Source organism: Stegodyphus dumicola, chromosome 5 (genome assembly GCF_044657685.1).
Source record: "Stegodyphus dumicola isolate Sdum_Otavi_A_Nest chromosome 5, ASM4465768v1".
NCBI classification, from domain to species: Eukaryota; Metazoa; Arthropoda; class Arachnida; order Araneae; family Eresidae; genus Stegodyphus; species Stegodyphus dumicola.
In genome coordinates, this window is record NC_140772.1 from 189648419 (window position 1) to 189675322 (window position 26904).

General features: G+C 35.2%; 1 protein-coding gene and 1 long non-coding RNA gene across 5 annotated transcripts in view; one reads left to right on the plus strand and one right to left on the minus strand.

Moving 5' to 3' along the window:
• The window catches only part of LOC146997368 (uncharacterized), a 369770-nt gene that overhangs the window by 69401 nt on the left and 273465 nt on the right, over positions 1-26904 (minus strand). For all 3 annotated transcript variants that reach the window (XR_015041376.1, XR_015041375.1, XR_015041374.1), the window contains exon 2: positions 8911-9010. This is a non-coding gene — a long non-coding RNA (uncharacterized LOC146997368). The remainder of the gene's footprint in view (positions 1-8910; positions 9011-26904) is intronic.
• Positions 1429-26904, plus strand: part of LOC118200599 (ATP-dependent translocase ABCB1-like) — a 123794-nt gene continuing 98318 nt past the window's right edge. Inside the window, exon 1 of one of the 2 annotated variants that reach the window (XM_035372560.2) lies at positions 1429-1864. In XM_035372560.2, coding sequence (XP_035228451.2) covers positions 1707-1864 — 158 coding nt within the window. In that variant the 5' untranslated portion in view covers positions 1429-1706. Of the gene's footprint in view, positions 1865-23401; positions 23491-26904 lie in introns of those variants that run through there. The other variant, XM_035372561.2, reaches the window with a different exon arrangement.

Here is a 26904-nt window from a genome sequence, read left to right on the forward strand (position 1 = left end):
AAAAATGCTTTTTCCAAAATGTGACTGAACAAATTTCGAAAAAATTTCGACATAGTTTTATATGTGTGTGTGTGGGGGGGGGGTTGCCTTTTTTTTCCAACAAAATAAAACTCGTATTTTTTTGACGAAATGTAAACAGTAAAATTAGTCTTATTTTGCCTAAACATGTAACCTATTTCTATAAAAGTATGACTGTGAAATTTATTTTCATTTAATTAAGTTCTAAAATTAGATCCACAGTCTTAAAACACACTAAACGGTTTATATACAACATTTTATGTTTTTTCTCGCTAATATTTATTAACTACATATTTTTCGAGCTCTGCACGCCAAACTCTGCATATTCATCTAAATTATCTTGATGAATGTGTAGTGATCTATTCTGATTTTTTATTAGTTAAACTATGAAAAAATTTTAAATATGTAAATAAATTGCCGCTAAGTTTAATTTTATATCGTCTAGGAAGAAAAACAAGTGATCCGTAGGATAAGAGCTCTTTAGCTCAGGAGTTCGGATAACTGACTATTTTATCTGGACTCCAAATACATAAAACCCCGATTATCCAGATTTCTACTGTGTAGAGACATTAGGTTATTTCGAAGCCGGAGAAATGAAAAATGAGCAATCGCCTTCTCCGAGAATCGAACTACGGACCTCTGGATACCAGCCCAGTGTGCAGAACCACTACACCACGAAGGCACGCTAGGAAGACGGGAGAAATACCTTATAACTGCAATTCGAATTCGTATCGTAATTCTTATACGAATATGAATAATTTCTGAAGAGATATATAATGTAGGTAATTAATAAATAATAATGTTGTTCATAAACTTTTTTCCCGCTTACTGAGGGTCAGCAGAAACCAAAATACTCTCTCTATCATTTTATCGATCTCGGATGCTCTTGTTTCTTTCAAAGAAAGCTTTATCGATTGACGCCATGCCAACGTTCCCAGAAACCTATGAATGTAGGTGGGTGTTTATAAATGACGTCAGAACTTGACCTAGAACTGCCACATTTTACAATGATACTCAATGCTCTGCACGATTAAAATTAATAGCAGCCAGTTTCTTCTTCGAATGAACGGATCTATGAAAATACATTACCTCAAAGGTGTTTGAGCTGACATCCTAGCAGGATGTTTTGCTCTTAAATCACTAAGATTGTTTGCTCGAGAACATTTGCTAATTTTTTGTCACCCAGCCAAACATTTAACAGTGTAAAACTCTATAATAGGTCGAGCAAGGCCATTGTTACTTTACCACGACTTAATTTTGAATTTTAAAGTAAATTTGGCTATGTGTGGAGTGCGCGAGATAAGAGTCATTCATTTTTTTGTGCAATTTTTCCTATCAGCGAATAACAATTTTATCTCAAGTTAAACACAAAAGTAGATGAGATATCAACCACCTTTACTTTTCATAATGCGGGTGCAAAAGGGGAAAGTAAATAGGACTGTGCAAGGCTATATAGTCATCAAGGTTAAGGGGAAGAGCTAAATTTACAAAGTGTAATTATCACGCAAGAACACCTGTTGCACAACATTGCTTCATGCACGTTTACTTCAATATTATGCCATCTTCATCGCGTACGGTATTTATGCCCATGCTCGGAAATGAGAGCCGGCAGATTAAGACAACTGATACCACAGTAAAGGATATTTCAATTCGTGTTCAGAGAACGATCGGATAATTTGAAAATAAATATGTCCGTTAATGATATACCAAATAATGCAGTTCTTGCAGTTAATAAAAGCGAACCAGCTGTTGGTCATCTAATTAAAAGTGATGGGCCTCGTGAACAGTACATCAATAAAGGATACGACGATTCGGAAGATAAGGATGAACGGAATGGCGATTCAAAGTGAGTTTCCGTTGCATATTTAAAAAATGTTCATTTCTTCTCTTCTCTTTTCTGCGCATGTTCCCTTGTCTTGAGATATGAAAATGAGAAATGAAGGATGGGAATTAGTTTCAAATGACCTTTTTTTTTAATTGTTTTTTGTTCATATAAGTAAAATTATCCGGATTATAGCTGTATAGTCAAATATAAAAAAAATCTTGTAGTTTAATTATATTCGGATAGTTAATACGTTTTTGGAATTTTATGTGTCAGAAGCAATTTTATAATTTTATATTCACTTAATAATATGATTACAAACTATATACTATGGCGGCCCCAATATAAAACGGCCTCACATAAATGCTGAATTTTTGGTAGAGTTTTACAAGAAAAACAGTGGGTCACATATAAGACATTACCACATATGTAAGCTTGATTAAGTAAAACCTCAACAAATAGGTTATCTTTTGTTATAAATTACCTTAATGGTATTTAATGCATTTTAAATATTGGGTTGTATGTAAACAGTTCGGTTTTCAGAAGTAGGCTTAAAAAAATCTTCCTACACTTAAGCCAGTATGGCTTTACTGTGAAAGTACTTTCGTCAGCCATTTTTCCTAAAAAAGAATTAAGTAGGTAATATTATATTTAAATTTTTTGATGAAGGAGTAAGAAACAAATTATGCTGTCTGCATTTGGATAGAATAACAGTTACTGCTGGTTAAATTAATATAGTTTCACATGACAGCTGTCGCGCATTTTCAGGGTAAATAAATGACCAGAAAAAAAAACTTTTTTTCCGTATATTTTGATAGAAGAAATTTAATTTTTATTTCATCACAATACTCAGAGAGACGCACGTTCTTCTGTCATATATTTCATAAGATTCACTAATTATAACATTAACAGCTCAAAGAAAGTGTCTCACTGTATGAACGTTATGTCTTAGGAAAATAACATTTTTCCCACTTCACTTGCAACAAATATTTATCGCCAACCACTTGCGCAAGTGATTCAGTGGAAAAAAAAAAGATTTCGTTTCGAATTACCCAACCTTGTTCAAAATAATAAAGAATGTTTTGTAATAAGAGTGAAATCTCCCCCGTGGTGCCGATTTAGATAGAAATACTGTTACAGATAATTTTTTTATCCATGCTTTTTGGGCACTGCTATTTTTGAACACTTCATTTCAAGTATATGATATTATTTGGTTTTAAAACTAGCTGTTTCGTAAACTTCTATGGATTAATTCTTAAACTAATAAGGCTATTCTTATTGTTTATTTCAAAACCGTTCTAACTGCTAAATTCAAATGTAAGTACTACGATAAGACTGCATTTAAATTATTTATGATTTTTACATTTTTAGCATTTTGTAATATTTAACCAAAATTAATAGCAAATTCTTTAGGAGATCCATGACTCATGCGAAGACGAATGGGAATATAATTATAGTACTTTAAATGCAATGAGCACTGTGTAAGTCATTTTAAATTTTAAGAAATATAGTAAAGGAGAACTACTGATATTAAAAAAGTCATGCTTTTTTTATCGAAACATTTCGCATCAATGTACTGTATTTACTCGAGTACAGTCTCTTTACTAATTTTACTACGCGAAAATGGAGAGGGAAAGATTATGTGAATAATTTTGTTTCCAAATGAAGCGGATACACCATAACCTAAGACCATAACAAACGAAAAGTATTCATAGATAAAATACCGGTAACTTTGATAATATTATTTATTTATATGCAAGCAACATTCCAATAAGAATACAGAGTAACATTAACATTACAGTACGTGATAAGATATCTTTATTTCTACATCCCTGTATCTTAAATTTCGCCCGTTGTTACTGTTGTCCACAGCTATTTTCAATAATTCAAATCATTCAATGCTACTGGGAATACTGCTGAAAATGTGTCATTTGCCTGCAAGCCGTCGTCATCATCATCGTTGTCATCGTCGTCGTCACCGTTCAGTCTGTCTTCGCTAGCGCAATGATTTTCAGAACAATCAAGAGCATTATTTTACCTCATTTTCTTGAAGATTTTCATTAAAACTCTGTCATCAACAAAAGATCATGCACTTAAAATCTACTAGTAAATCAGTTAGTAAAATGAAGACAACAACTGCGTAGACAAATCCATTTTAATAATTAGGGGTGCTCTCAGGGGCATACCTAGAAAGGGCGGACTGCCCCAGGCCTCTGAACAGCGAGTGGGGCCTCCAAAGGATCTTAAGTTTTTAAGTATATGTAGCTATATATGGGAATATAAAAAACGAAGCTTAAAAGCGGTCTGCATTGAAAATTAGATTTATTGCGAAACTAGGCCTCTAAGAATCAGTCCCTAATATACATTTCACGAAAACGACTTTTGTGACAGGGTGTGTTTCAGCTGCTAGTTGTGAGAGAAAAGTATTCATAGATAAAATACCTTTACAAAATTGAAGCTGATTGAGAGATATCTTCGGTCACCTGTAAGCCATGCAGGACTTTAGGGTTTGGCAATTCTTTTCATTGAAAATGTAGTGGATAAAAGCATTAATTCGGTTGAAGTTAGAAATAAATTTTCAGAAATCAAAGTTTGCACAAAACAGTTTCAGCATTTTTTATTAACACAAAAAATTATTTTTCTTAAATCGTCAAAAATGACCGACTAATAAGCTTTATTAAATGTTTGTTTGTTTCCGAGATGTAACTTGTTTTCTCTTTAGTCTTAATACTTTTTGTTTTCCAAAACTTTTTAAGTATTTAATTTTAATTACATATTTGTGTGGTCTAAGGAGAGTTTCGATAATTGTAGCTCGGACAATTATCGGAACTCTCGGACTCGATAATTGTAGGTTTGTCCGATTGTACCTCGGACCTCGATAATTCTAGGTTTGCGGCTGGGTGCTCGCTTTCTGAACGTTCTGAAAAAGAGGAAAATTGCGTGAATGTTTAAAAAATGTTTCAAAACCTTGCTCTAAAACACTAGAGGAGAAAATATGATATATATATATATATACGAGCTGGACTACTTATATATACAATAAGTATATGTGTGTGTGTATGTAAGATCCAAAATATGAAACTCAAAATTACTAACTTAAATTTTGGCTACGTCCCCTTTCTGTAATCTGAATTGCGTCACTTAAAAAACTAGCCGCATTATGTCATCTGCATTGCCGCATGTCGAGTCGTCATTCAGAACTAAAATAAGGGATTTGGCTCTTATATACAGTGAAGAGCCAAAACATTATGACCACCCACTTAGTAACGCATTGCGCGACCTTTGGCCCGTGAAACAGTTGCAACTCCCCTTGGCATGGATGCCACACGTTCTTGGTAGATGACTGGAGACAGATACCAAATGTCTAACAGCAGTCAACCAAAGTTGAGATATTCTGACATGATGGGTTTGAACTCTGAGCTGCCGCTCCATGTTATCCAAATGTGCTCTACCGGCTTAAAATCCGGTGAATTAGAGGGGCAGGACATTAATTGGATTTCATAGTTGTCCTGTTAGAAGATTCCATTTCCATCTTGGTAGACAAACGCCATGTAAGGGTGTACCTGATCCGCAATTATGTTCACATAGTCTGCAGGTTTCAAGGTCTTTTCTAACAAAACTAAGAGTACCAAAGCCGCCCATGAGAACGTCCCCCAAAGCATAATATCGCCACCTTCAGCCTGTGTATGAACTGCTGTACGGGGGGTATTAATTGTTCGTATGGAAGACGGCGTACCCTGACACGAGCATCAATGTGATTAATGAGAAATGGCGATTCATCCGACCAGGCAACTGTCTTCTACATATCCATTGTCCAATCTCGATGTTTCTTGGTTCATTGTAGGAGTAGTTGACAATGACTCTCAGTCAACAGAGGCGCACGAGTGTTACGTCTGTTGCGCAGTCCCATATCCAATAGTATCCTCTGAACTGTGTGTTTCGAAACACTTGCACTTGGCACTGTATTGGGCTGTCAGCTGACACTGCCTGGCACAGATTTTGCTGTATTTAGAGAGACAGTCTCCGACGTCCTTTTCCTTTGATGACGTGTTTGGTGTCTATTTCTAGTTTCATCGTCATTTATCCACTTTGCATAAATACTGACAATGGCAGATTGTGAACAACCTACCAGTGAGGCAGTTTCGAAGATACTCGTTCCGATTCTTCGAGCCATTACAATCTGCCCTCATTCGCTTAGATCAGTAGCCTTTTTCATCGACGAGTTCATTGAAAAATATGGGCAGGGTGATAATGTTTTGGCTCGTCAGTGTTTAGCCTTTTGCTGAAATATGCTCTCTCTTTTCCTACTCACTATTGTCCTGCTAGCACGTGTCTCACCGCTTCACTGGATTGTCTATTGTTTCAACATGTGATAAACTGTACACAAAATGTAGAGTGTTTGTCGCACCCATAGTGATACGTAAATCAAGAATATATGTCTTAAGAAATAATTCTTCAGGAAAATAAAATTATGAGGTGAATATTTGGCTATTTTTAGTTTTCCAAATTCTAGCCATCTATCACGCATTCTATTTGTGTGCGAGCAACATTTCTCTCAAACATCTCGGCCAGGACTGAAAAGTAATTGACGTCATCATCTACAAATTACACGCATACACATTAAATTATTTGCTACATGCTTGTAGGGTTTATATTTATTTTAACTAATATTTATTTTAAGCTATCTTTTCTGTCAAGCCTTTACTTTCCCCTAGAATTGCCAATGCCAGAGTATGTAAATCGTAGTAGAACGCGCAGAGTATTAAAATTTTTAGCAGAAGTAAATTGAGTTAAATAGAAGGGAAGCGAGATTGTAAGTGGTGCTTCTTGAATCACGAGCGTGAAGGTTGCTTGGTAGAAAGTTTAAAAACCGCGCGTTTCGGCCTGTGTACCTATTTCGGCAGTTCGTTGAATCTTTCAACTTCTTAATCAGAAAGTTTGCTGAATCTCAGCTGTATCTGAGAACGCGGTTAAGTTAGTTACGATTATAGAGCCTCGTAGGTAGTGACTTTCGTTATTTATTCATCGTTATTTATTCATCCTGTCATTTATTTTTAGTTGCATTTTTGTCTATTTTGTTCAACCGCCGGGTCGGCGTAGTTTGTGAGCGTCAAGTGAACGCAACTGTGATTTCTAAAGTGAAATAAAAAGGGAGTTAAACCCTTCTTAAGAGTTTGTGTAATTTCCAGTTCATAGCAGTCACTACTACTGTTGCTGACAAGTTGGGGCCTCGCAACATCATATGCTATTAAAAATTGAAAGATAAATTAAAGATGATTACAAATTGCAACATTACTAGCTTGCCATATTTTTAGATATGAGAAGCCTTGTTAATGCTCTTATACAATATAAATATCATATTGCAACAATTTTCTTATGAAATCAACCAATGCAAAAGGAAATGATACTGAACTTCTTGTATTTGCTACTTCAGCAACACCTCTTTTTTTTATTTGGAACTTTCTATATCGAAAACACCTTTTCTGAACTGAAAACTACTAATTGATGAGCAATCATTAAGAAATAGCATCGACTTTCGACTGCACTAGCGTCATCATAAATGCTGGGAAGAAACAGTTGCGAATTAGATTAAATATGGGTTTACAGAAGCGAGATAAGCATCTCTCTGTTTTTTTTAAAGACTTTACATTTCATTAGTTTCAAGATTGTTACAATTATGCTATTATTTGTACTCGCTTTAATTTATAATAATCGCAGTAACTTGTAAATATATAAAATAAAGCATGTATCAGAAATTTTCGATATTACTTAATACTCTGTTTTAAAATTAGTTATATTAATTTTTGTATTGCTCGTAATAGTTTGAATTACACATATGTAAATTGAGAGTAAAATATGAAACGCAGATATTATAATGCGAGGATTATGGTATTTTATTAGAACACAAAATTCAAATTTTAAATTTTACCGAAAAAAGAATTTTGTTCTTTAACAGATACTCGTATTAATATGTAGTAATTAAGGAGACATGTGGAAAATTGAATAGTGATTTTTAATGTTTCATGTAGTACCGTTTAAAAAAATTAATTTTTTAACTTAGTAATTAAATTAATTTTTAACTTTTTAAACTTAATATTTAAACTTACTACTTATTACTCTAAAAATTATATTAAACAGGCACTGCGTAATAGGTAACTTTTCTTACATGATTATAGGTCCACCAGTGGCAGAGCGGTAAATTCGCTGAACAATGGTGATTCGAATCCCGCAAACGGGCTGGCTATTTGGGCCTTTCGTAGCTTTCCCTATGTATAATGCGTATACGAACCAGTTTCCCTTAGAAAGCCTTCCACGAAGGCATCCTTTTCATCAGGTGGATAGCCCTTGAGTCTTTGTCGTAATCACATAAGCCAAACCAAAGCAAACCTAATTGTGATTATAAATTACAACACAGCTTCTAAGTTTTTCCATTTTCATCTTTCTACTACTCAGTTGTATTCTCATACATTAGAATGCTTTTTTCTCTTATTTTGTATTCAGCATCAAAATAAGGTAATAAATGAAACATCTACTAAGTAGCACAACTGTCACCCATCAATCTATTCTTCTGTAAAAATGGAATTTCATATTTGCCAAAAGAAGCGCATCTTAACATTCTGTGTGCCTTTTTGAAGCTTTTTGGCATTTATTTGGGATAAGCAAGAAAGACTGTTGCCTTGGAAGCTGAAGAAACTACGGAAACAATCATTATCCAAATTCAAATATGATATTAACCTCTTTAAAAATCTACTTGTTAATAGTAAAAGTCTATTAATAAATAGATTTTTAAATTGCTGTTGAACAGAAACCTTACCGATAATATAAACAAATGTATACATATTTTACATGCTAGATCTGTATACTATAAATTGCATTCTCATAGTAAAGGAGAGGGAGAAAAATATGGGCTTTGTCCATTAATGTATTCATTGACATCAATTTTAGGTACTCTGCTAATCAAATCAATTATTTATCTTGTAAATATTTACAGTGACTTTTATTACTATAAAGGAATCAGATCGTGAATAATTACTTTTATATTTAAAAAAATGCTTCTTCTGGATACTTACAGAGAAGTTAGACGATAATGAATCACATCATTGTATGGGTGTCTTCGCCGAGCACGTTCTAAGCTAGATGGATTGTATTCATGTTACTCATGAGGAATACCTGAAAAGTGTGAAACTATTATTCTCAAGAATTTTCAAGGAATATTTGTGTTATTCAAATATCAAATTGGAACTCAATACATTTTAGTTTGTTTTTCGAACCGAATTTGTAACACCTTTTAAGAAAGATAGCAGCTCTTTTGGAAGTTTTTCCATCTGTTTGTGAAAATCTGCATTTCTAACATTATATGCAATTGAAAGCAAACAACGTTGAAGTCTCAATATAGACTTCGTTCTGTTACCAACTGATTGAAACAGTAAGCATCTATTTGATTCATTAAGGCGGAATTAAAGAAATGCATTGATACTATTGAAATCTGTTTTGTATCTTCCTCCTCGTTCTCCTCCAAGCGTTTTGACGCTCGGCCAAAATAATGTAAAGTAATAATAATAATTAAATATATATAAATATAGTAACTATAAACTATATTAATTATAATAAACTTGTATTTGTAAGCACGTGTCCAGTTATACGAATATTGTTTAAAAAAATCTCAAATCTTTTCGAAACTAGTCAAAAATTATCTTTTTACCTACAGTTGATTGACTTATAGTCCGCTCTATGCCATTTTCCAGCCATGTTATGTCACGTTATGTTATGCTGAACTATCTTAGGCCTCAAGGACAGCTTCGCTATCTGGGTGGGTTAGACTTCCGTTCTATGAATGGTAAACTATCATAGCGTTAATCTACTACCGAATGGCCACCCAGGTTGCCAGTTCTGAGATTTGTTGCTATATTTTAGGTATAATACAGTAAGACCTTGCAAACGCGGACATGCGGAACGCGATTTTGCATACGCACCTTATTTTAAGTGTCTTCATTTAATTTGTCCAACGCCAGAATTTTAATTACACGCGGTGCGCTGCAGATCGTCGGCAGCGTTGATATTTTTATCTTTAATGATTGTTTTGAAAATTCATTCTGTAAAATGTCAAATCTGCTTAGAACAGCAAAATCTGAGCTTTAAAGCTCCCCTAATACTCTAGGACAGGGCTTCTTAAATGATTTTCAATCACGACCCCTTTTTATCAATGAGATTTTTTTCGTGACCCCAGATTTTAAATATAAAATAAAGAAATAAAAATAAATAACCTCCCGTAAATAGTTTACTTCTTTGGTAAACAATATACAAATAAAAAGAAGTAGTTTTAGGTTTATTTAGAAGTAGTTTATTTTAAGAAAACTAAAAGAAAATAAGACAGATGTGCTTTATACTCCTGCATAGCAAATTAAATGCTGGTGCGATATTTGACATTGCTGGACATAAAGCATCTTCAGCATCTTTTAATGTTGAACGACATTTGGTTTTAATTAGCGTTAAAACTGAAAAAGTAATTTTATAAAAATGTGTGGTGCTGAATGAGAGAACATTTAATGAAATTTCAGAAATAGTGAAAAGTGAAACTCCGATGAAGGATTCATTAAGGATTTTTGTGAAAACTCGAGTTTTAAATTTGAATCGCTAGATAGCTTGCGACCTTATTCGGGGTCGATTATATTGTTACGAATTTGGTATTTAAAAAGCTAATGTTAGTTTAATTATAAATTAAATGGTTTTATTTCTCGCGCAGTGCAGCGCGTGACGAATATTAAAAGAAAGCTAAGCCGGAAAAATTGAAAATACAAGAGCGCGTGCATTAAATAAATAAATATCTCTTTTTGATTTCGAGAAAGTGCTGGAAAATTCTAGCGCGTGATTTTAAAATCTTATAAAAAGAGGAAAACATCTCAGTTTGTAGTAGTTGCTTAGTTTGTTGTTGTTTAGAAAACTGCCGTTGTTGATTATAGCGAATTCGCGGATTAGCGTTCTTTAGCTGTTTTGAATTACGTTCTATTGTACATTTGAGTAGTTAGAAGATAACTACTGTGAGATATTGTGATACTGCATGATAATTTGAGAAAATTTAAGCATTTCTGTTGTGATAATAATAAATTTTTGTTCATTTTTCTTCGGACTTGTACATTCATTTCATAACGAACTCGTACGCACGCAACAATTTTTGGTGTCAGGAGTGGGATTTGAATGCCAATAACAAGAGCGATGGAAGAGCAATTAAGGCATTTAATATCAGCCTTTGCCTCATTTAAAGAAGAAATGAAATGTGGCCAGGAATCCGTTAAGGAAGAAATGAAATTGGGCCAGGAATCCGTTAAGGACGAAATGAAAGCCGTTCAAGCTGGTCAAGAAGAAATGAAAAGAGAAATTACCTGCATAATAGAAAATAAATTTGAAGCTATGGAAGGCAGAATTGACACAGTTGAAAATAAAGTTGGACGAATTGAAGAAAAAGTTTCTTCTGTAAAAGATCGAATTGAAGAAAGAGTTTCTTCGGTGAAAGAAGAAATAGAAGAAAGAGTTTCTTCTGTAAAAGAACATATAGAAGGAAGAGTTTGTGCCGTCCAACACCAAATCGAACAACAAATTGATGATAGGGTTTCTGCAGTAGCCAAAGAAGTGGATATTTTAAAGAAATTCGTAGCGACGGCAGGGAACAATAGTGATGGTTTTAAATTTTTACCCATGCCTGCTCGTCCCTCTCTGAAGTTATCCACTTATGATGGGAAGACCTCCTGGCAAGTGTATAAAACACAATTTTCTATAGTGGCGGATGCGAATGGATGGGATTCCCAAACTAAGGCCTGTCATCTCGCCGCTTCGCTGAGAGCAGACGCAGCGGATATCCTGCAGACGCTTCCTGAAAACCAAAGACTTGACTTCGAAGCTCTATCCGGCGCATTGGAGCTGCGCTTTGGCGAGAAATGTTTAAAAGACTACAGCAGGCTTCAATTAAAATCCCGTCAACAGAAGCCCACCGAATCACTCCAGGAACTCGCCACGGATGTTGAAAGGCTGTCCCACCTCGCCTTTACGGAGTGCCCGAGAGAAACGAGGGAAATCCTGTCGCTGCAATATTTCGTCGATGGCATCCGGGACCCTGAAATACAGAAAGCACTGCGAATGGCGGATGTTAAAGATTTGAAAAGCGCTTTAGTGTACGCCATGAAATTCGAGGCAGCCCAGCAAGCCACTCGTCGAGATCGCTACCCAGTTAGAGCTGTGCGAGTCCATGAGCCAGTGGATCAACTGATGGCTCGTTTAGATGATTTAGCCAGACAAGTCGACGCTTTGATACGGAGTAGGAGCGAGAAGAAAGTAGCTCTAAGGTGTTGGAGATGTGGTAGTGAAGGTCACCTAAGACGGAATTGCAGAACACCCCAGGGTACGGAATACAAAGCAGATGATTTTAACAGACAAGTCAGTGGCTTGAGACGGAACAGAAGTGAAAAGAAACTAGTTCTAAAGTGCTGGAACTGCGGAGTTGAAGGCCACGTACGAAGAAACTGCAGAACACCCCGAGGTACGGAAAATAAGACCATTTCCCAGCAACGACGCAGTAAACAAATTAGTGACCATATCGAGGAACGGAGGTTGCCAGATAATGAAAAACCTTGTTTTAAAGCGCTTAAAATTTATACAGTGAGTGGCAACAGTAAAGGACTGTCCATTAATGGGAATATCGATGAAGTTCCTTGCAATATGATCATTGACACAGGAGCTAATGTTACCATCATTAGGAAAGATTTAGCTGAACAGTTTAAAGATAAACTTATTTGGACGCCATCCTGTGTTACCCTTCAGACTGCGTCTGGTGACAAGATCGACATAACTGGGAAGTTAAACGTAAACATCACGTTTGGAAGTGCCGCCTACCATCACACGGCATATGTGGCGGATATTACAGATCCATGCATACTCGGATTGGACTTTTTAAGGAAATGCAATTTTTCCTTAGATTTCAAAAACAATAAGCTGCTTTCAGCAACTGATGGCATGACTATCCATCCTCAAAAGGGATCCTCGCCTGGAAATGTCGACGCCTTGTCCGAAAGATCGAGCTCGGGAAGCTGCCGAAATCATACCAGGGTCGAAAAGAAACGCAAGACTACCAGCTATTCTCCATCCCAGAAGCTCTTCGGTCGAGACCTTCATCTGCCTTGTGACCGCCTGTTTAGTCGCCCTACGGATGCGCCTTCAACGCCTGAGGAATACATCCAAGATGCCCAGGCCCGGTTTGAGGGGATGCACCGTTCTGCACGAAAGCGAGTCAACTTGGCGACGGAGAAAATGAAGACCAGATGCCACACAAGATCTACTAGACATAGATCCAACAAAGGAGACAAGGTGTGGTTGTGGAACCCCATTCAACGAAAAGGACTGTGTCCTAAATTACAGTCACCTTCGGATGGTCCATATAGAGTGCTGAACACGAATGACGTCGTGGTTCGGATCCGTGAGTCTTCGAACTCTTACGACAGGTTAGCTCATTACTATGGCCATAGTACGTAATGTAAATAATTGTAAATAGTATCAGACCATGGTCCTTTTTGTTTTTAAATGTGTATTTGATTTGATTTGTATTTAGTATTTGATTTGCATTTAGTATTTGATTTGTATTTAGTATTTGATTTGTATTTAGTATTTGATAGCATTTGATTTGTTTAAGTTAGTTATCGCATTTATTGTTCATGTTGTTTGATATTGTAATGTAATGTTTATGCCACAGTTGTAAGTTTAGCTTCCTGTCCAGGGATTGTACTGCCCGGGACGTGCAGTCCTTGGGAAAGGGGCAGTGTTACGAATTTGGTATTTAAAAAGCTATTGTTAGTTTAATTATAAATTAAATGGTTTTATTTCTCGCGCAGTGCAGCGCGTGACGAATATTAAAAGAAAGCTAAGCCGGAAAAATTAAAAATACAAGAGCGCGTGCGTTAAATAAATAAATATCTCTTTTTGATTTCGAGAAAGTGCTGGAAAATTCTAGCGCGTGATTTTAAAATCTTATAAAAGGAGGAAAACATCTCAGTTTGTAGTAGTTGCTTAGTTTGTTGTTGTTTAAAAAACTGCCGTTGTTGATTATAGCGAATTCGCGGATTAGCGTTCTTTAGCTGTTTTGAATTACGTTCTATTGTACATTTGAGTAGTTAAAAGATAACTACTGTGAGATATTGTGATACTGCATGATAATTTGAGAAAATTTAAGCATTTCTGTTGTGATAATAATAAATTTTTGTTCATTTTTCATCGGACTTGTGCATTCATTTCATAACGAACCCGTACGCACGCAACAATATTATATTGCGACCTTATTCGAGGTCGCGACCCATAGTTTAAGAAATTCTGCTCTGGAACACAGTGGAAAGCCCTCAAAACAATGCATCTGAATATAGAGATTTTATTCGTTCCACCGAGTACCACTGCTTTAATCTAACTAATGGTTTAAGGAATCATAAAACCATTCAAAGCCTATTATGTCAGGCTTGTTTACCATCTTCTACTAGACAAAAACTACTAGACAAAGGAAAGCACGACAAACTAATGGCATTTAGGAAGCAATTCAACACAAGACACTGCATAGAAATGATTAAACTCGCATTGGAACAAGTGAATTCATCAACAATAAATGTTTGCCGCCATCAGCGCTAGCCAGAAATTGTCAACAATTTTAAAGAATTTTCATCGACTGAAAATGAAACGGAGGAAATCTTACAATTGAAAAACTAGCAGGCAGCGAAGGAGTTTCAGATTTAGAAAAAGAATAAATCAAAGAATTACTTCAGAATGACAAATGAAGAATTAGATAATCTTATAACACTTGCATTATTAAATGAATTAAAATTCTGTTTGATATTCCTTTGGAATCGTGCCCTGTGCAGCATGAAAACTTCCTGTTTTTCTGATTTACCTTGCATAATTCTTTCGGTTTTAAAGATTTCAAGGTTGACAGCTATGCTTTAACGTATATGAATTAAATAGTTAAAAAAAGGCCCAGGAGCTATCTGATTTTGTAATGGAGATTGACTCAAATAAAGAAAGAAGAGGACTCTTTGTGAGAGGTATTGAAACATTTCGCACTCACTACCGCGAAACGTTTAACGAGTTGCGTCAGACATTGTTCCAAGCAAAAATTCCCAGCTGTTAAAATAGTAATATCATGTACTTATTTATTAAGCAGCAGTAGAGATTCTTTCAATTAATGTGTTCTTTTCTATTAATAATATTTAAGTATGCATAAATTATGCATGCATTCTTAATCTGAACTATTACCTAACCCATTTTTTTCCATAGAAAGTTAACTTTGCAGAACGCAATTTTGCCGTACGCGCAATGTGTTAAGGTCGTACGGCAATGTGTTGAGGGCTTCGGCAAGGGTTCACTAGATCTTTAATTTTTCTTTTAAATTACAGGAATGCTTTGCTTTGTAAGAAATACGATAGACTAATTATGTAAAATTCTTAGTGCACCACACTGCTTGATTTAAAAGAATAATATGTAACGTTAGAAAAAGTGTTTATTTAGTTTTCTAATTTTCGTATCATGTTACTTAACATAATATTATGCCAATACATCGCCATTTACTGGAAAGTACGCTGTCAAATTCTTAGGTATGCAACATTTACAATTTCACATGTCAAAAGAATCGTAATTTATAGTTCAAAATACACTGCTGACCACCCAAATCGCAACACCAAGAAAGATCACAAGAAAATTTATTTAGTAGATAACATGTTGACCAAGTATCAAATGATTAAATTTATAGACTTCTGTAAAGTGTGGTTCCTTTCAAAATCAGTAACCAGAGTAGCCACCATTGTTGGAGATCACCGCTGCCACACGCCTCGGCATTGATTCAGAGAGACTTTGGATGTGTTCTTGGGGTACTGCAGACCAAGCAGTTTCCACACGTTGCCAAAGTTGATCTCGTGTGGCAGTTTGGGATGTAATCTGGGTCAATCGTTCAGCAACCATGGACCGCATGCTTTCTATCGGCGAATGATCCGGAGAGCGAGCCGGCCAGAGAAGCAATTCAATCTGGCGATTGACTAAGAACCCTTGGACAATGCGTGCCACGTGTGGTCGCGCATTATTCTGTTGAAATATGGCTGTGGTAAAGCCCTGAAGGTAAGGAAGGACAACTGGCTCCAACACCTCGGAAATGTAGCGCTGGCTGTTTAAAGTACCGGCAATGCGTATTAAAGGAGTGCGAAAGTGATATCCAATACCACCTCATACCATAATACCCGGTGCATGACCAGTGTGGCGGTGCATGACGCAGCTGTTCAGCATCCTCTCTTCACGGTGTTTCCAGACTCTAATCCGAGAATCGTGGTGTTGCAGACAGAAGCATGACAGTAAACATCAGTAAAGACAGTAAAGACAATTTCATTCCATTCTACTGTCCCACATCCTTTTTTCATCGCACCATAGGCGGCGGAGACGTCTGTGGTTCTGCATCAAGAATAGACGAAGCAATGGACATCTTGCGGACAGACCACTCAGTAACGGTGTCGTATGGTACGCGCAGACACTGGATGATGCGTTACAGACTGAATGGGCTGTGCTATGGTTCGTGATGTGACTGAGCGATCCTTCACTGCCATGCGCACAATATTCCTCTCATCACGTGAAGTGGCGCACTGAGGTGGAGGCGATCGAACACGTCGGTCCGTCGTACCCTCCTGCATCCAACGGTCCCATATCCGCATTACAGTTGTTTGGTTTCGTCCAACACGACTACCGATTGCCCTGAAAGATAATCCACACTCTGGGTAGGCCACTATCCTTCTTCTGTCGAACTCGGATACTTGATCAAACGATGATCGCTGTTTACTACGAAGCATAATTGGCCGTTTTTTTGGAAAAAAAAAAAAAATGCCGAACTTGAAATCGTCAAAAAACTTCAAGCCTTAAATAGCGCTTTGAAGTGGTGCTACAGGTGCGCGTGATGTGCGTTTGCGCTGAAATTCTAATCATTTGCATATCTCACCATCTATTGTATGTTGTAAATTTCATGTTATTTGCATGCTTCCTTTAGGGTGTTGCATTTACGGCGGCCAGCAGTGTATATATCAATATCTTGATTATAGCAAACATTATTTACTTTGAACCTGGAAATCTAAATAAAAATTTTTTCAATAACATCTTTTGTCCTCTCAACACCTTATATAAAGTATTTAGCTTAAAGTATACTTTAAAAAGCATTTACTCTTGTTATCTTTCTTGCCTGACGTGTTTTGTCTTCATTGCCTAACAGCATTCGAATTTGTAAATTGATTGCAATATCTAAGTGTTAAATAAAATTTTATCTTAGAAGATGATGAGTGACGATGGTGAGGGAGCATTCTAAAGATTTGTTTTGTTCATTGATATGTTTTTGTTTTTTTTACTTTTTTATTACGTGCTCCGCCCTTAGGCACTACACGGAAAGGGAGGGACGCCCCGTGGAGATCTTTTTAAGGGAAACCGGCTTGTATCCACGTTACACATGGGGAAAACCACGAAAACGCCCATGCAGCCAGCCCGTTCGCCGGGACTCGAACCCCGGAACGAACTACCAGTGTTCAGCGGCTTTTACCGCTCGGCCGCTGTTGGGCATTCATTGATATGTTAGCTACTATTTTACTTCTGATTACGTTTACGCTGCCATATTTTAGAATAAATCTTTCCGAAAACTTATCAGGAACATATCTTGAAATAAACTTACCACCAAAATAGAACTACATGTTTTTAGTTTGATTTAGATATACTTTCACAAGCGAATGCGATGCTGGAAGAAGCAGCTGTTATATACATATAATAAAAGACTCTCTAGCATCATACATTCTGAGCCTGTGTTATATAATAAACATTTACCTATATAAATAGTACGCGATTGCATTATGCTGCGGTTTATAGAACATTTCTATTTATTAGCCCAAACGGGCGTTAATCCAGAAGGTCTATTAGTTTCGAAACAGCATTTTGCGCCTGTTTACTATAAATGTTGCTTTCACTTTTCAAATTATTGCCGCCAAATATTATTGCCCTGTATTATATTTAAAGAAATTAAATAATGAAAAATCTGCAGGAATGTATATGTTTCTCGCATTGTGCAAAAAACAACAGGACCTAAAGCCATTAAATTTTGAACAACGTAGTCCTCCATCCTATATGAGAATCTGTAAGCCCCAGTTTAGAATTTCGAATATGTTTTACTGTGTATTTCATATTTTTAAAACTACAACGAATTTTTGATTAACATACTCAAGGATTTCAAGGCGAGCAGTGTCAACACTGTACGGTTTAAAAAAATTATCTCTAGCATGCGAGGTTTTATCGGAAATTCTAAAGACATGCTATTTTAAAATATTTTAGCGCAAATGCTTTCGAAACGTATCTTTGTGTAAATGAAATGCCGTAATATAAAATCTTTGGGTGTAATGCGATATCTGAAAGCTTTCAGATTTTTCTTATTAATATTTTACTTATTTATTTTAGATTTAAACTAACCCTACATATTATTATTTTTAGTTATTTATTTTATTTTATTAAAAACGTTTTACTGTTAGGTTACGATGGGAGCAATTAATTATACTTCATCTGGGCATCTAATGCTTTTATAATAGATGCAGTCACGAAAGAGATTTTGCCACCTTAAAAACAGACATGAGTGAAAACTTTTGAAACTTCACATAATTAGAATGTTCAAATATAAAGATAACAAAAGGAAAACTAATACGGTGAAAAACCCTTTTTTATCCAATAATAAAGCGATATTTTGAATATTTAAAATATCGCTCTGAAAATTGTACTGATCTTTATGTAAAGGTAATATCTTCTTTATTCATTTCATAATAAAACTTATTTTAGAATTTTATCGCGATTCCCTACAACTCAACAAAGGATGTCCAATAAATAATGCAGTTTTGAAACATGCAACTCAGTAAATACCTCTTCATTGTAAATGCCGAATTGTTTCTTAAAGAAATTATAGCTAATTAAATAGCCATCGTTCTTTTAAGAAATATACCGTGCTAGAATCAGTACTCTGAATTTAAACACCACTTTTTATTCAGATTTTAAGACATAATAATATTAGATTTCTGCTTAAATTCAAAGCAAGTACACCTTACTTCTATCGATCTACCACTCCTCAAAGGTTCGACTGTTTTTCCAATATTGCATTATTACTTATTTAAATAACACTGGAGTTGATGAGCGCTAGTGCAATAGTGAAGGTGAGAATTCAAGGTCTCTTTGCGAAGTTATCAAATGTGGTAGTATATCTGTAAAAGTATTTTCTCCCTCCTTCCAGCATGCCTTCCTGGTGTAAAAGTAGCACACTCGGCGCGCATTCGAGAGGTCCAGGTTCGAGTCTTGACGAAGGCATTGCAGAATTTTCACATCTTCTGCTTCAAAATCACCTAATGGCTCTACAGGAGCGCTCGAACTAAAAGGTGGTGAACGATAATTCGTCATCATCAGGACTGAGTGTCCCCTAATCCCCTCTTGCCTTTTAAAAGGGGAAATTTTCTCCTTTCTTTCAGCATGCCTTCGTGATGTCATAGTAGCGCACTCAGCACGTATTTGAGAAATCCAGGTTCGAGTCCATCGAGGGCATTGCTCATTTTTTATGCCTTCTACTTCAAACAGAACCTAAAGACTCTACAGTTGAAGAAGAGGCTTTATAAATTAGGTAGTTTATTGTATGTATATACTGATAGCGTATTGAAGTAAATAAACATATCACTTATTTAACAGTTCTTATTACGAATGAATTTTCATTTTTAATTATTTTTTCCAGTTTTTCCACTTTTAAAATCCTACAAAGCCTGAATTCGAGAGCAGCTCAAATTCGAAGTAATGGCGTAATTCCATATCAGTATGATGTCTCCATTCAAGTATGAATTTCAAATTAAAAATATAAGCTTCAGCCTTAATTTTTGAATCATCTGGAAAGTTTTTTTTTTAATTGTAAAACTTTTATGACGCAAGATGGAAAAAAGAGAAAATTTTATTCTCTAACCCGGCATCATTTTGTTCGTTGACCTTTCGTCAGTTCACCGGCAGATGGAAAATTCGTCTATGAAAGAATCCTTTAAATTTATTTGTAAAGAAATTACCAAAGTATTATTTGGTACCCTCCAACAAAGTGAATTCCAGGCCAGTCAGTCTTGAAGTAATCTAAATAGATGAAAATCTAATAAAGCAAGATCAGATCAATAAGGAACGTGAATTCAAATATTTCAACCTTAACTCAGTTAAGTTTCTATATAACGTTCACTGAAACGTGGCGCTAAGCATCGCTGGGATGAAACGCAGTTATCTTGACGACTGATCAGTTCTGAACCCTTGCCACCGTTTCTACCTTTAGAACGCCCTTTGCTAGCAATATTTATCTGAATATGTCCCAACAATTTGCAATAAATTACTCCTTTATGGTTCCACCATAAATAAAACACTATTCTCATGAGATGAGAGAACATCTGGATGTCCCTGCCGAAGGTCCATTTGACTTTTTCTCGTAAAGTTATTGCGCTCTATCTACTCGTCATCAACAGAGCGCTTCAAAAGAAAGCTTCTTTATTTTATTTCAAAGGAAAGTCGAATATCGAAATTCGAGCAAGTATATTCTACTCTGTTAAAGAATGGGATGTACACTTTATGTACTGAATTTCATCAAAAGATCATTAATTTGCCTTTTGGAATATTTAATTTGTCTGAAAATTCCTGAACCGTATAACCGAAATTTTATCAATAGTTCCTTTCGCAAATACTCGCCTATAGGAAGAACCTCCAGAATGAGTACTATTTTTAAGGTTCAAATTTTTAATATTTCCAAGCCATGCTTGTACTGTGTCATGAGAAACAATACTTTGCTCATATGTTGTAAAAGTGTTACAAATAGTCTAACTAGCGATTAAATCTTTTTGGAAATAAAACATATAATATGGCAAAAAGTATTATTATTAGTCCAAAGGTGCTTTGTCCCTCAAGGACAATTGTTTTCGTTTTGCAATTTTGAGTTGGCAAACTGTTGCCGCCAAATATTAAGAGTCCTGCATTATATTTGAAGAAATTAAATAATGAAAAATCTGCATAAATGTATGTCTATTTCTCGCATCGTGATAAAACAACGGTACATAGAGCCATCGAATTTTGAATGACGTAATCCTACTGCAAATATGGGCATGTGGAAGCCCAAATTTGAAATTTGGAATTTGATTTATTATCGATTTCGTATTTTGTAAAACTTTTAACAAATTTTTGATTAACAAACTCAAGGATTTCAAAGCGGGCAATGGCAATGTTGTACAGAAAAAAAACATTTTTATCTCCAGCGTCCGAGACTCTGTCTCGGAAATTCTAAAGATATGCTCAATTTAAAACTATTTTGCGATATTGCTCTTGAACTGAATTTTATGGTTTAATTGCGAAGACCATGATATTTAATAAATAAAGGTAACAGACAAAATGCTAAAAAAACGCCCCTTTGGACGTAATTTAAATTATTATTATTAATAATATTCTCCATTTTTTACACTGCAATGTATTAAAACTATAATTACAATACATGGAAGAATAACAAAATGTGAGCAGAAAGGAGGTTTCTAATGAAGTCGATGTGAAGTCATTCCTTATGAGCAGTAGCAAAAAAATAAGAGGTAAACGCACTTTGCTTAACAAAAAACCGCAGACTATTCTGAATGACCCACTAGTTACCTTTCCAGGCATTCTGGCTGGTTTTACCACAGCATAAAGCGAGTTACTTCTGTCAAAAAACTTAAACTTTACACAAATAGCCACACAGATAAACGTAATAACTAAAACATGTATTCGTAGTTAGACACTACAATTGCTTTATCTGGACACCAGATATCACGAGCTCCAATTTCCTGGATTGTTTGAGTTTCTTTCTAGGTCGAATAAAATGAAGTTTATGGTTAATCTGCAGACGTGTTTGATATTTTCTGTTGATTTAAGAAGAATAGAGCACAATAAATATTTTTAAGAAGTTATTAAATAGTTTGGATGGGCAGATATATCATACAAATTCTTATTCCAGTGCTTATTAATTAACTTATTCCATTAATTAATTATTCCAGTGTTTATTAATTATTAATTAAAAATCTAGTGCTTATTAATTAACACCTCGGAGAAGATACTGTTTTCATCATACGTATAGAAATACTAATTATCATTTATTATAAGATTATAATAATCCTAATTATCAGTATTATTACTATTAGGTTAATATAACAATTATAAATTATTATTATTTTATGAAAATAACACGTGATGTAATAATAACTTTACATTTGTTACAACCGAAAATATACGTAAAGTAAATCTAATTAATAGTATTATTTTACATATGTACTTTACGCATTATTTATGCCCTGTTTTCACTAGGAGAATTTCCTGTTTTAGTAAAATAGAAATTGTTAACAGTTGCGAAAAAGGCTTTGCGTTCAAGCCATCCAGTGAAAAATACTCTCAGCAATGTCTTGAATAACTATGAATTTTTCTTATTAATTATATGCAAAATCTCCATGTGGCGTTAATTTATGGTGAAATAATTGACACCTCCATTTTGTGTAATTTAAAATTCTAATTTTACAAACTTAAAATTTTCATTTTATGGTTTGTATCTCGAATTTCAGGGGATTAATACTTAAACTAATAAATCAGTTAATATTTTTAGATTAAAATTATTGCAACATTAAACTGAATTCTGAATAAATAAATCATATTGAAGTTCTTTATTTTAATAATTTTTAACATTTAAAAATTATTTTTTTTACTCTTTTGAAATTTTTAGAGGCAAACGTTTTTGGAAGCGCTAGAATATTATCTAAATTTTTCATATTTTGATACTTTATTGTTAAAGTTTGACGGAAAAAAGTATGTTTTGAATACTGTTCTGCGGAAATATTTTTAAAAAAAATTTTTACTAACTATAATCTTTGTGAAATAAAATACAATAAAATGAAAAGCGAAATTCCTTCATTTGCATAATATTTAAGTGGATAGAAAAACAATATCGAAATTATCATGGTTTCTTGAATATCTCAAGGGTATTGATCCCAGTTCATCCGGAGAGTGAATATTATTGTATCTCAAACTACGCTACTTACATGATTTAATTGTCTTATTTAGGAAGCAATCCAAAACACCGAGTTTATTGTGCGAAATATCCTTAAACCGATTTCCTTTTTCCTCACATAAAAGCTTCTAAAAATTCAGCATATGAAGCCACATTATTTTCAGAATAATGTGGTTATATTTTATTTTCTCAGTAGGACGCTTTGTTTAAAAATCCGTAGGTGGGACCACAAATATATTTTACAGTATTTACTTTCGCAAATGAGCGCTAAAGTTTACGCATCACTGCTCGAATACAAGTCGTCAAAAATAAAAGAGTTACACTGCCGTGATGAAAAGCAATTGGCTGAAAACATGAATCTCGTATTCATGGTCAAAAGAGGATGAAGAACTCCAGGCCGCATTTCAGCTTATTGCGTAAGACGTGAAGTTCTGCTATTTCGCGATCGATGCGTTACTTCATTAGAGCGTATTGAGGAAAGAAAGAGTTTCGTTTCTTCTGTTCGTGTTAAATCAAAGATTTGATTTATAGATATGGGAAAATTTCGTTACAAGTAAGTGGATTTTACAATTACTGAAATAATTTTAGTCTTTCTGTGCAGGCTCTGCCGCTTTGAAATTCAATTGACTTTTGCATAAATTAAGTTCGAATTAAGCTGCTGTATATATACTTGTACATTTTTCAATAAATGCGAGTATCCTAGAAAATATTAAGAATACTTGTTGAGGCACACTGAAAAGCTCGCTGCCAAATCAGAAATGTCGAATAATTAAATTAACTTAAATTATAATTGTGTCGTATAATATGAAATAACAGTAAGTCCTTAGCATTTATTTCATTTATTTGCATAAGATGTGCAAAAAGCTGACATAAAAAGCTTTCACTTTATATTTCTAATGTTTAGAATGCATATAATAATATATGTGGTGTTTTTTAGTATATAAAATAATACTGAAGCCGGTATGGTCAAACAAATATTTACCTCATAAATAGAGAATGTAGGACACTGATTAAATATACTTCCGTATTATATATGCATATTCTGTTTATATAATGTTTTAATTATAAATTTATTTTCCCGTAGTTTGTTGTATAGTAAGAGTACCGTGTCTAAATATATATATTATCGGAAAATTAGAAATCTAACAATAAGTATAATTACTGAGTTCGCACATTGCATGCCCGATATATAAAATACAATTTAAGTACTAATCATTTTCTACTGCACGAAGAATTAGCATTCTAAACCCCATTGTTTAAGAATCATCGTGGTATTTGTTATAACCTGGTTTAGATTAGAGAAAGTAAGGTACTTGCCTAAGCTGCTTTCCGATTCTGACAGCAGCCATCTTCTCGGGGAACAAAATCTGGCAATGTAGCCCACTCGCCTTACCACCAAAATCTTAAAAGCACTTTCGAATCGATAGATTTGCGCTCCGGAAAACATTAGGGTTACAAACATGCTCTATCTGGGATTCCGGCTAGAGCTTAATTGTAAGGCACTCAATCAGACTCCGTATTCGCCGATCATTTCGAAGCGGCATAAAATCTCAAGATCATAGAAAACTAAAAAATCAACAATTCGATTGGACACTTTTTTCTAATTTTTTTATAATACTTACCTCTGCGTATGCTCTATATACAGGGTATTATAAAAGTAAGTGCATTCATCTTCAAAAAGTGAATTCATTTTGCAGACATTAAGGCTGAAGGTGGATTTTGAAGCTGGAAGACGTGAAAAATGAGCAATGCCCTCACCGGAACTCGAACCACGGACCTCCCGAATACGCGCGAGCGTGCTGACCACTACACCACGAAGGCATGCTAAAAAGGCAGGAGAAATACTTTATACACTCCTCTTTTTAAAGGATGACTGGGGATTAGGGTACCCAATCGACAAATCCTGGGGTGGAGAATAATTATCCGAGCGTGCTGACCACTACACTACGAAGGCATGCTAAGAAGGCGGCAGAAATACCTTATAATTTCATACATTCATTTTCAAAATACTATATAGTCAAAAGTATTAGACGTACAAATGTGAGTGATATATGAAAATAACCGCAAACTCACCAAGTTTTCTTCACACTCTTCAAATGTTCTAAGTGAGCCCTGTGTGTAACACAGTACACGTCCAGGTGGTAGTTGAACTCGTGCCACGCATTCTCTAGTGTCGTCCTGTCAATGGCCATCACTGCAGTATTTATCCGTTACTTGATTTCCTCTAATGTTTCTGGTAGCGAGGGTACATAAAAAGGTCCTTTTATTCCCCCAAAGGAAGAAGCCAAAGGGCATTCCCAAGAGAAACTGAGGTCATCCTCAACAAAACGCCCAATTCAGTGATGCAGAGTTCATCATTCAAGTATCGATGAACTTAAATGTTCCAATGAGGGGGTGGGGCATCGTCCTGTTGGAAGAGAAAATCTCCGAAATCAGCAACCGGTTATGAAAACAACCACGACTGCAATACACCCAGGTAACCTGTACAAATCACAATCTTCTCACAGAAGAAAAACAGCCCGTACATCGTTGACGAATCTCTTTTGACTGTCACAATTATACATTGATGTTCAGTGTTACAGAATCGCACAGTACGAAAGTTCACGTTTCGGGATAAATGGGATACAGCTCAACCGCTGAATATGAACTTGGCGGCGAAATAGACATTCTCCATTGTCCTGCATTTTGACGCAAAATTCCAGTCGAAACGCATGATGCTTTAAGTGTTTCAAACGCTGCACACGTACGATTTGAAACGTAGCAACCGTCGAAAAATCTACGATTTGCTTAATAAAATCACTGCTTTATAAAATCAATCGCTTATTAAAACCCAAGGAACGAATTCAAATGGATACAATATCATTATAAAATAACCGCTTAATAAAGTCAATGCTACCGCTTATAAAAATCAAATAGCTTTTAAAATTGTAAAGTCAAAACTCCAAATTTGCATTTCAAGTTTAGAGGTTTTGTTCAGAGACCATTTCACATTCCCACGTGGAGGTGCAAATGCTAGAATTTTAAGGTTTAAGGTTAAAGTCAATTTTAAAGTTTAAGGTTCTGTATTTAAAGGTCAGTGATTCCATTCAAGGTCGATTCACTTTTATAGGTGGAGCTGCAAATACTAGAAATTTCTTATCTGAACCAATCATGAGTGGGGTTGGGTGACAAGAAGTTTGTCTGAACTGGTTCAGACCAGTTGGGGGTAAAGGGGAAACGTAAAAGGAAAGACATAATAGAGAATCTGTATAAAAAAATAACGCACAGTTCGTTCAGTTCACTCATCCAATTCGTGCCTTTGTTGTTTGGCCATGCCTCAAAATATCCAAACGCAAGAACTTAAAAGATAAAGAAGAATTGTTGAATCAATATGATGCTTTACCAAAATTCAGCCAACGTGAAGCTACTGTACAACTCGGACCTTCACAATCTGCCTCTGCAGCTGAAACTGCCCTCTTGGCTTCGAAATGCCAGGAACAAGAATGCCACAATGTCGCAAGAAATCCTGTACGAAAAGGCAACAAACTCCCAAAATGCTGTACGAGGAGTTTGTCCCTACCGTTGAATGGCTCACAAGATGAAAAGATATTAACAACATCGTTTTCAGAAAATTGCATGGAGAGAAACAGATTATAATAAAACCGATAACTGGACAGAAATGAATGTAGCCGGACTTTAGCGAGGAAACAAACAACATCAAATTTATAACGTTGATGATACTGGTCATTATTACCGAGCCCTACCTCAACACACATTAATGTTTAAATGTGAGTCATCAACTGGCTGTAAAAAAACTTAAACAGCGTGTTACTTTGTTATTAACGTGTAATGTAGACGGAGCAGTTGTTAAAAAATACTACATTAGTCATCACTGCAGGCAAAAACCCTCGTGATCTGAAGGGCATGAAGCATTGTGAATTATTACATCAATAAAAAAGGTTGGATGACAAGCAGTATTTTTAGTGGT